General features: G+C 43.3%; 1 protein-coding gene across 1 annotated transcript in view; it reads left to right on the forward strand.

Moving 5' to 3' along the window:
• The first annotated feature begins 1316 nt into the window (after positions 1–1316).
• The window catches only part of yap1 (Yes1 associated transcriptional regulator), a 22484-nt gene continuing 11928 nt past the window's right edge, over positions 1317–11872 (forward strand). The window contains 6 exon segments of the mRNA XM_068714189.1: positions 1317–2064; positions 3345–3574; positions 6163–6172; positions 8366–8412; positions 8782–8794; positions 9236–9244. Coding sequence (XP_068570290.1) covers positions 1864–2064; positions 3345–3574; positions 6163–6172; positions 8366–8412; positions 8782–8794; positions 9236–9244 — 510 coding nt within the window. The 5' untranslated portion in view covers positions 1317–1863.

Below are 11872 nucleotides of genomic sequence, written 5' to 3' on the forward strand. Positions count from 1 at the left end.
TGCCATAATACAAAGAATTCTTTGTATTATGGCATACATTGCGGTCATAAGTCATAATGTGGAACATATAACATAACAATTTCATTTTACTCATCTTCCTTTCGAAGTTTCCAAACTTTCATAATCGAATAAAACCGAATAACTTCCATAAACAATTGTATATGGACACATTCAACTTGAGACGTGCATCTGTTAAGAAACATGAGCATGTGACTGGCAGAGCAAAGCCCTGTTAATCTGCTTTACAGTGTCTGCGGGTATTTAATAGGGCTTCATAATCATTCATTCAGTGGATGTATGGGAAAAAGAGTTGAAACAGAGCCTCTGTATCCAGAGAGAGTGGATCTTGACAAAATGATTTCTCAATGGAAGAGGGGCCTCATTAGCATAACAATTGTGGGAAACTGCATGAATCTACTTTTCATGAGCACTGTAAAAAAAAAAAAAAAAAAGCAGTACCATTATATATGATGAGAGAAAGTGTGGCTTTGAGTTATTCTTAAAATCATTGAGTTGTGATAATGATGCATAATCATGCATAGCCAAAATATAGAACATGTTATAAACACTAAATATAAAGACTTTCTTCTACATAAAACACATTTGTCAAAGAATGTTTTAATAACCCCTAAAAACACTTAAAGCAGATACATTTAAAAAGATAAAATAATAATTACAAAACCTATTTGTTTTGGAAAAAAATCTGTGTATGGTGAGATTTAGATATCGCTTCCACAAACCCATTGCTCACCTACATGTGCATTTTTTAAGGTTATACAGCTGAACAAATTGTGAAACTTGCATGTTTATTGTATTTATTTATTTTACTTACTTAACACTTTGGCAGAGTCATCATTTAATGTTTTCCCAAGTGGGCTCCAGTTGGCATCAGCAGGGGTCCTTGTTGTATTCAAAGGGTGGCCAACTAAATAGGGAACACTTTAATTTGCCGATTGTTGCCCAGATTATCGAATTAATGTGTAAGAATTACCGTTCGGTTGCCCCATCGATTATAGAATAAACATTACCGAAAGTCACCATGTCATTTGAGGACTGTCAAAATCCTGGTTTTGAGGTGATGACGGGATCTCCGCATTAAAAAGTTGTGACACATATCTCATAAAATGTGGGTGTTTTTTGGTTCGAATTAACGGAAGTTCATGTTTTTGACGTAAAAGTGTAAAACTTTGGCACAATAAACTTGTTTCTTTGCCTCTGTGCTTCACTGACTGTACCTTTAAAGACTCTTGTCCCAATTAATCCTAAGCCCCGCCTCCGGAGCAGACATCCCATGAGTCATAAAGTTTGATGTCCTGCCCAAAGTTTAGACCCGACTGGAGCAAAAGTTTTTTTTTTCTGGAAAGTGAGCTGCAGAGATTTGTTCTTCGCACCATGAAGCTCTCGTGTAAGAAAATTCACTAACAGCTTCAACTTTGGCCTCAACACAGAAGAAGCGCGTTTGTGGTGTTGTTGTTTTTTTTCGTCTTTTGTGGCTTCGTGTGCTTTTTTTTTTTTTTTTTTGTGGAAAAGTTTGGGGCCGGACGACAACATAGATTCCAGTGTGGAGTAGATATGCGCTTTGTTACATTCTCAAGAATGCCAGCGAGAAACAACAGGAAAGCGCTGTCTTTCACTGCAGATTTCGACAGCTAACACACTTCGGAAGAAAACAAAGTCCTCGACTGTTCGACTTTAGAATGACTCGGGATCACTTTTTCTGAGTGTCGTCGATATTTCCTGCTGTGTGAAAACAAGAGGAAAAAAAAAAAAGTTTGGGATTGGCTCAAACTTCTTTTTTTTTGGCGAGTTCCTGAACACGACATTTTCGGACACACAAAAAGTTCGCAGACAGTTTTGGGAGCAATGGATCCGAGCCAGCATAACCCTCCTGCCGGACACCAGATCGTCCATGTACGGGGCGACTCCGAGACCGACCTGGAGGCTCTTTTTAACGCCGTGATGAACCCGAAAAACACGATCGTGCCCCCATGCGTGCCCATGAGGATGAGGAAACTGCCAGACTCCTTCTTCAAACCCCCTGAACCAAAGTCCCATTCCAGACAAGTAAGCCCGCCCCGTCTCTCCTCTGCCCCCTTTCCCAGAAATCACGACTAGAGCAGGGACTCGGGCCCACGGTTCACGAGTGGGAGCCTGCAGTCACTTCATATCAGCAGTTAGGATATCACCAATGGGCTCAAAGCGGCTGTAAATTGTAGCATATAGCCCTTGTTTATTAACACTTATTTGTACTTGAATGTATCCCACCCTCCTTTACATATTCTGTAATGGTAAATAAGCTTAAACTGTTTCAACAAGTTGTCATTAGGTTGGTAATCACTGAAGAGGAAAGGCCCGAGGGCCTGTGTGTTGACCTGTGTGTGTGTGTGTGTGTGTGTGTGTGTGTGTGTGTGTGTGTGAGAGTCACCAAAATATCCTGAAAAGCCGTTTGTTTGTCCTCAGCTATTGGCCCATTAGTGGAAACAAATCATATTATTTCTTTAGGCGAGTTGTCAGATTGTCTGAACCCACACGGCACATACCACATACCACCACACATACACACCAAAACAGTTACACATATGTGCACGAAACGTGCACATATGTGTAACTGTTTTGGTTCCGTTCATGTATAGAAAGGTAACAATGATGTGGACATACTGAAATAATTATCTTTTTGTATTCAAGATGATTTGCTATCATGAACCCCCCCCCCCCACACACACACACACACACACACACACACACAACTGTTGCTTGTGGTCTCTGTGGAATTTTTCCTCGTCAGTGCGCATGCGTTGCTGTGCAGCGAGTCTGCGCTGTCCCACACAGGCCTTTGGCCTCATCCTTAAACGACTCTCAAACTTGCCTACACATGCATATGAAAATAACTAATATACGCGTGAAGTGATTATATTGTATGAGACGTGAGTGAAATGTGAAATCAGAATAATTCATGCAAACCTAATGTGCACAAAAAAACACAACTTATCTTTTATGCTGTGTGTGTGTGTGTGTGTGTGTGTGTGTGTGTGTGTGTGTGTGTCCTGTATTTCTTTAAATCCATACTATTATCTGTGAGCTGGCTTCAAATACAGTATTGTATTTTCTATTCAAAATTAAAATGTTTATTTTACGTTTGTTTTATAAATACTTTTTTGTCTGTCCTCAATGAAACAATAATTTATTATAGGATATATTTAAGCTATAACCTTTTTGAACTTTATATACTTCTACTTTTGGACAAACTTGTTTTTCTTCATAACAATGTGAGATGAAACTTGGTAGAAAGGTCCCTAAAGGAAAGGCTATGGGACTGCATTCATGCTGCCTCTCCTCCAACACAGGCCAGCACCGATGCTGGGAGCGGCGGAGTGCTCACACCGCACCACGTCCGAGCGCACTCGTCCCCGGCCTCCCTTCAGCTGGGGGCCGTTACCGGTGGCTCAATGTCTGGCATGCCCCCGCCCTCCCCTCAACATCTCCGTCAGTCTTCGTATGAGATTCCCGATGACGTGCCCCTGCCCCCGGGGTGGGAGATGGCCAAGACCGCCTCGGGCCAGAGATACTTCCTCAAGTAAGTACGCTGGCAACAAGTGTCACCACTGTTTCTTGCATTATACAGTCTTTGACAAAGCGTGGAAGTTTGCAACTTGATTTGTGTTTTTGAAAATGAATGTGTGGCTTTGAAAGGACGTGAAGTGTTTTATTGGTATTTAGCACATAGAGTCAACAGCCCTGGAGACACCTCTCTGTCCTGCTGACACCACTTTGCGTTCTGATGAAGACTATCTAATGGAAATAACTGTTTTGAGAGAAACTGCTTTACAATTAATTCATGACTTTGTGGCCTGACAATAGCCAGAGTAAAAAAAAAAATAAATAAAAAAAAAAGTCATCTGTGGTCTTTAACGTTAACCACCTGTCTCATCCATATCATGGGAAATAAGTGTCCTTTAAATATGTCAAACATATAAGACATTAATAGACCTTTATGCACGTGTAGGAAACCTGCTTATAACCTGGTGTCTTAAAGTTGAGAAGACTGACTCCAGTATGTCCAGTCACCATACGATGTATACATTAAAGATAATACTTTAGTATCACCTTCAGGTTCAACCGAGATGTGTCTGAACTTTTCAATATGCAACGTGTGCAGCATTACGAACACATTTTAGATCCTTAGAGAAGAAGGGAACACTTCAGCGTGCACTAATGGTCGACGCCAGTCCAAGCTACCAGAGAAGTGGTCTTGGGATCGGACTCTGCACCGTGTACATTATGCTGACAATAATTTGCAAATCTGCTGCGGCGCCCAATGGTGGCCATTGTGCTCAAAAAGAGACAATTGCAATAGCTGAATTGTGGGTTATTACATTTGGTGGCCTCTGCAAACAAGGGAGACGTCTTTTGAGGGGCTGCTGCTGTATGTGGTGCTCCTCTTCTTGGGCTCAGGTTTCAGGAGAAACAATGGATCATTGTAGCTGCCCCAGACAGCAAAGGACAGACATCTCTGCAAAAGTCATCCCCTAACCAGCATGTCTTCTCCACGTTGATGATCCAAAGTATACTTAAAAAAAAAAAAAAAAAAAAAAGTAGGTAGTGGTTGTACCAGAGCCCTTTAGGACTGTCAGGTTATCGGTGCCATTTGGGGCTGTGAGGGTCTTTCTTTTTATTCTTTAGCACTTTTCTTATGCATTTGTCTTAAAGTGACGTCCTCGTTGTGAAACGTTCCAAAGTGTATTAAAGAGCTCAGCGGCTCATGTTTTTGGAGATGATTTGACATCGAAAGTCGTCATTCTTAGTCCCCTCAAAGGCAAACTGTTTACTGTTCTAGGAAATATTACTCTCTGACACGGGGTCTGAACAAACACCATAGCCTCAAATGTACTTAGATCCAAAAGGAGCTTTCAGTACCAGATGTTTTAAGGTTTCACATCTGGAGAACATCTGGGCCGTTTTTAGGAGGCTCTTCTAAAATTGTACAAAAGCACTGGGGGGGGGGGGTGTAAAAGAGAGAGAGAGAGAGAAAAAACCTCTTCTCTCCACTCTATCACTGCAGTTGTTTAGGGACTGAGTGATCTAATGCGCCTCCAGACAATGAAGCAACTTTGTAAACAACATTGAAGTTTGGAAAAGCCAATCTTTTATAACTTTAGGTCAAACGTTTGTTGCACTATTAAGTTTTGTTGTTTGTCTTTTTTTTTTATAAATTCAAACCGCATGTAATTTGTTCTTTGTTACATAACAAATTGTGTGATTGTCAAAGACTTTAGTTTTTTTTCTAGAGCTTTTGTTTTGAAAACAAAGCAGATAAAGAATTACTGTCTCTGACTGATTGATTGATCATTGATAAAGGCACAGTTTAGGTTTGAACCATGTGGCTGCAGAGCTTCTTTCTCTACACTAAAAAGAACAATTTAATCTAAATCCTGAATACTAAACATTTAATAGTTTTACAATTCATTTTAGTCTCTGCTTTACAAGTCAATTCCAAAACCAGAGCATCATGCATCCTACGGCTTTGGGAAAATACTTGTATCACTGTTGAGGCATGCTGTACAACTAGAGTAAGTGTAGTACACGGTGTTTGTGTCCAAGTCAGGAAAAACTCCGGCAGACATCTTCCATACGCCGCACACATCAAAGTGCAGATATTTGATCTGGAATACAGGCGGCCTCGGCAGAGCTGCTGGAAAAGACACTCCCCTATTTATAAACAGGGGCTGTCCGACCGAGACGCGTTGCAGAAGGTGTGTGTGTGTGTGTGTGTGTGTGTGTGTGTGTGTGTGTGTGTGTGTGTGTGTGTGTGTGTGTGTGTGTGTGTGTGTGTGTGTGTGTGTGTGTGTGTGTGTGTGTGTGTGTGTGTCACCAGAGAACGGGGCCTCACATTTCACTCAGGTGACCGCTGTTGTCCTTAGAGATAAATCAACTCGGGGTGAAAGTTTTTTTTATTTTAAATAATCTGTTTCTCCCCCTCTGTTGTTTACTAGTGCACAGGATCATACAGTCGGGTGGGGTGGGGTGGGGGGGGTGGTGGCCTCTGTGAGTCACATTGGACCCCGATGTCCCACTCCCTTTTTAAAAGCCAGGCTCTGCTTTGGTATGAATGGAGCCGTGGCGCTGTGATGGCGCCTCTTTTGTGTCAATGGAGTTAAATAACAGCCATGTGGAGATGACTAGAAGAGGGGCCAAGAGAAACTCCGGCCCTCCCTTTGTCCCGGCAGTGAAACAGTGATCTTTATTCAGACCACAGGCCTGTTGAGACTCATGTGAGCCTTCCCAAAATAGACAAATGGTTGACATGAAGTTTTAAAGATGGCGGCGGGAGAGGGCAGCGGCCTTCTTAAGACTATGTTCCTCACAGTTGCTAGTAAGTAATTGAGCTCGTGCAAGAGAAGCAGTGCTGACAGCTTCAGTTTGGCCGGGTGTGTTTTAGTGATCAGTGCTGAAACAATTAGTAGATCATTTGCTTATTCACTCAAAATGTATTTGCAACATATTGGTCATTTATTGACAAAAAAAAATGCTGAACTATATTTATTTCCAGCTTCTCATTTTTTTTTTTTTTTTTGTATTTTTATTTTTTTTTTATCATTGTAAATTTGGATTTCAAACTGTTATTAACGTCAACTTCAGGCTCTTGGGAATATTAATATTAAAAAAAAAATATATAAAAAATGTTACCATTTAAATAATTGGTTGTTGTTACCCCGATGGAAATATGAGCAATCTCCTGCAAAAAAACTCTCTATTTTGTTTTGACTATAACATAAATAACAAAAACCTTAAGCTGAGGAGAAGTCTGAGAACACTGGGAGAATGTCAACAAAGTCTGTTGACCTTTCCTCCTCTTTCTTCCAGCAGTTTGCTGTGGCCTTTGATTTACGACAGCAGGGGCAGGGAGGTTGGGTCACCTTGCTTGGTGCGGGGATGGGGGGGGGGCAGGGCCGGTCTCCAGGGCTGGGTCATAAACTAATGAAGGTTTCTAATTTAGACACACCGGTAAACTAGGAGGGGTAATCACTGTTTCCGGGCGCTTATTAAATGCAGCTTTGAATGAGCTTTTAGTCCGTGGGAAGTCAGCCCTAAGCGGAGGGAAGCTTTGGGGGGGGGTAGCTATTGTCTGCCCTCAGGGGCAGGTAGAGCGGAGTGCCGATGGACACTTTTGTCTTTTCTCAATTGGATTTTTAAACCGTTTTGATGAGCCTGGTTTCCCACAACCAGAATGGCTGACTCGCCTCTTAACAATGATTTGTAAAGGATCAAATTATTCACTGTGACCAAATTTGTTCATTTCAACATTTTATTATGTATTATAGGCTACTACAATAATAATAATAAAAAAAAATATATATATATATATATATATATACATTACACTTTAAATTGTGCACAATCCTGGTTAGCAGGGAAACTAGGCAGGCTGAGAACAAGTCGAGCTTCAGTGGACCCTATATGGGGTTTCCTGGACATCTGTTGCGCTAAAAACAAGTCAGAGAACCCCCCTATTAGAGCAGGAAAGATCAGAGCGTTTATTTGGACCTTATGCTCTCATTGCATGCAGTCGATATCTATTTGGTCTATGATATTAACAAAAAATGGCGAGTTCTTGTTTTAAAATCTCCCTATTGAGCGATGAAAAGCTACCATTGCATTCTTTTATTTCTGTCCCCTTTCCCTTTTGATATGAAAAAAATAAAAAATAAATTTGCATGCATAATTAAACACCCAAACAATACACAACACAATACCGACGGTCCGTTGAGAGCTGCACACGAATGGCGCGGTTGTGTAAAAGTCGGTTACCTGGCCTGGCTGTTGTTTTGTTTTTTTTAAATTTGCACCACATTTCTTTGTTGACACCTTATATCACAGCAGAGCTGATCCAATCGCTTGGCTCACACTGATCTCACACTCGCCATCTTGTGTAAGCATTACACTTAATACCTAAATATGTTCAGTATCGACTGTTATGTAATTTACTTAAAGCTTGAGGTGATAAGTACGCAAATTGGATTTGAAATGAAGCTGTTGAGACCACTCGGTCGGTCACAAATGGTGCTGGGAAGACTGGGCTGTAAGCCTGCGCCGAGCCCTCATTTGGAGCAAACTTTGTGTTTGACAAACTTTTGGTTTATTGACCACACACACAGACAAGGCCCTTCCTGTTCAACTGGGGCCTGTCAGCTCAGTACACAAATGGGACTGTGAGAAAGTCCGGCTAGTGTTTACCAAAGTCTTGATGTAACACCTCTGTCCCAGACATCAATGCCTCCACTGTCACTGAGAGCATCTCCACAGAGATGTAGTATCTGGCTCATGGGCCGTCTCAGGTGGGGTTGAGAGTTCCCAAAACAACTCTAACCAAAGCACCTGGTGGCAACGGGATAGAGAAACATTTGTATTTATGTTGTCGGTTGCAGCATGCATACATTTGAACTATTTTACTATTATAGAAGTACGTATGACAAGTATTCTACCGGTTTCTTTAACTGTGTCTATGTAGTGCAGTCAGTGTTTGACTGATGAACCTCACAAAGGACACTTAAATACATTAGTCTTTTGAATTGTTCTTTGAAAACAAGCAGCAGTCAAACCGAACCTTCCGAGCTCGGTCCTGGTACTTTGTGAATTAGTTGCTTCGTTAGGAAGTATGATGAGACAAACCCTCCTTCAAAGGGAAACTTAAAGCCACAATGGGGTCACAGAGGTTGCCACAATGGGGTCACAGAGGTTGCCCCAATAATCTCTCTTGATGATGTCCTGCTGATAGAGAGGCAGCCAGGCATCCCCAGTCAACCAGAGTGGAGGTGGTCATCCTCATCTTAGAGGCCTGATTACATCTTGCCTCCCTCAGTGCACCCTTTAGTCATCGGCTTCAACCACCTTCCAAGCACATACTCCCAGGGTGGAGCCGCTGTGGCCTCAGGATCCCATTTTTAACGTTTGACAACTCAGCTGTAGGGGTGTGTTTCGTCGCTGCTGCACTCCCCTATAGCTTCACTCCCTTGTTTCACGCCAGCGAAACGCAGATTTTGACATCTGGCTTTGAGGAGAGACGGTTTCAGCGGAATAACACGCTCTATCTGGCCTCACATCTAGCTTTGATCTGCTGTTTTGGCAGGTAGCAGAGCTTATTTGGAGACATTTTGAACCGCAGAGCAGACTTATTTTTGGATGGAACATTCTCCTCAAAGCCAGATGTAAACGCCGCAGTTTTCACGGGTGTAAACAGGCAAGCTCCGTGTTAGGTTTGTCATACTGCTGTAATCAGACGAGGCCTGTGGAACAAGTGCAACATTCAGACGTCTTCACTTGGGTCTCTTTAAGGGTGCCGAACCTCTGCTGAGTTACTCTGTGAAGCCGACTCCAGTCTCATCTTTTGATTCAGTCGCAGGCGTTTAAACATACATTTAACTACTGATAGAGAAAATTCTATCTTGAATGTCCTTTAGTATAAATAAAAAAAAAAAAAAAACCTCGATGGGGACCATGTGAACTGCACCAAACGGAAAAGTTGAATGCCAAATCATTTAAGCAACGTCAAGTTTAGCCTTTATGCGAAAGGTCCCACTCCCTCCTCCTCAGCAAGACACATTATAAATAACGCTGACACAATAAACGCCACCTTGATAATTGGGCCATCAGTCAAGGAGATGTCAAGTGCCTGGGTGGATCAAGAGTCCTCCTCCGTGCTAAGCCACAGTCGACCATGATGGTGGCTTGAGCAAAAAGGAGCAAGCGCTGCAGGCGAGCGACTTGATAACGGGTCGCGTTTGAACCGCAGTGCTCTCCTTCGCTGCAGCACCGGGCCGATTTACACTCAGTTTCCCACGAAGAAGCTAATGGTGGGTCAGGGTTTGTGTTTGGCGATTCACAAACAGAATACCGACCGTCAGACTGAGGCCATGCAGGTGCACTCATTTTTATTTTTTTACTGGCTTGGCCCGGCGTTCGCAATAGGATTGAATGTTGCAACACCAAAAAAAAAACATGTTCTTCATTTGAAAACATTGGGAAATGGTTCGTTATCTAAAAAAAGATTGGAGCACTCCATTCATCAAACGGTGCTTTGGAGCTCATGGAAACCATTCGAGAGAAATAGTCTAAAGCTGCTGCCTCATCTCTCAAGGCTTGAGAGGTGGCTTGGATGAAGATGAGCAGCACTGGCTAGTTTGAATTCAAATAAGCTTCTGCGTTTTAATGGCAGGAGTAACGTAACCACTCCTGCAGTATAATGCTCTTCTCCGCTCTCGATCCATGTGACCAAAATCACATATGAATTTGAATTAAGCATCATCTTATTGTTTTGGCGTGTCGGGTTGGACAACGACCCCAAAAAAACAGTAAAAACATGTGACTGTTGTTTTCAACTGTAACTGCTGTTGACGAGGCCTGACCCACACACAGCCCGTTCGCTCTGTGTCCGCTGCCCTGCCCCGGGGTGGGGGGGGGGGGGCTGGTAGGGTGTGGTGGTCGTCCTGCTGAGCTCGCCGTGGTGTCATGACATGTAAAGACAACACCGAGCAGTTGTGACCGCGGAGGTTGCAGATCATCAGCAATTCTGAACAGCAACTGGTGGCCTCCAGCCGTCCCAGCAGTTGCCATGACATTGTTTTGTTTTATGTCTCGGCGACAGGAAGCGCCGTATAGCCCCCCGGACCATATAGGGTTCGGGGCAGGTCGAGTGAATGGATTATCTTTTAGCTTTAAGAGTCTGGTGATGAATTACTGGGCTCTCTGTAACTTATTTACCACATACAGGCTCTTTTGAATACAGTGCAGTGCTCAGAAACCCTCGCAGCGTGTGGATTTTTATCACAGGCTGAAGCTGTGTTTACATCTGTTTTGATTGATTTGAGCCACAAACTTCAGGCCTCCCACGCTGGGGTTTGATAGAAAATCCAATATTTGCACTTTCATCTGCGCTAGGAGAAGCCCAAGTTAAGATGCGGATAAGGATTTATAATCGGAGTTCTTGGAGGCTTTGAGGTTATACATTTCCATCCGTGTTTTCCGCTTGTAGCGTTTCTGTTCGGCATTTGTGTACCAGGATGTGCAGGCCTCACATTTACGATAAGTCCTCCCTTCCCTTATCCCAGTGCTCCTCTCCGAGTCTCCTCCCTGTTCTCCCCTCCCCTCTATAATAAATGTCATAGTTTCCAGAGTGGGAAGGAGGCAGTGAAGGGGGCAGGGCGGGCGCTCGGAGTGTAACAGGACCACAGCAACTCACGCAGCCAATGGAATTCAGAGGGATTGCTTCCGTAGATGCCGCCCCCCCCCCCTTTCACTTTTTCCCCCCCTTCTTTTCTGTAGTTGTCTCACCCCGCTCCCTGTGACCCTTCTTTCTCAAAGGGCCCCCTCCAATCTGAGCACTTCCAGCTATTTTGCTTGGTTTGTGGTGTGTGTGTGTGTGTGTGTGTGTGTGTGTGTGTGTGTGTGTGTGTGTGTGTGTGTGTGTGTGTGTGTGTGTGTGTGTGTGTGTGTGTGAGGGCTGGGGGAGGGTTTGGTAGGGGATTTGGCAGCTCCTTTGATCAGTAAAGCATAAACAAGAGGGGGCTTCAAAATGGGTTGCATTGTGTAGGGGGGGGGGGGGGGTGCTGAGTCAGGCCCTCTCACTCTCTGGCCTGGGATAGAGAGCAGACAGGCAGGCTGGGATTACCGCAGAGGCCAAAAGACCCTCTGAATCTCTCACTTCACCCAGCTGTTCTAAAATCTGGGCTAATGGCGCTCTGGGATCAAATTAACAGCAAGTCGTAAAGAGTCACACCGGGTTGAGGAGCGTGATTATAGCAGGGTACAATATATAGATTGCAGAGGGTAATATTGAATTGCGTTATGAACAAACTCTCTTATTTTTCTCACTTGTATA

This window comes from Cebidichthys violaceus, unplaced genomic scaffold, assembly GCF_023349555.1.
Source record: "Cebidichthys violaceus isolate CVI_PGR_0920_01 unplaced genomic scaffold, fCebVio1.0.p SCAF_1, whole genome shotgun sequence".
Lineage (NCBI taxonomy): Eukaryota > Metazoa > Chordata > Actinopteri > Perciformes > Stichaeidae > Cebidichthys > Cebidichthys violaceus.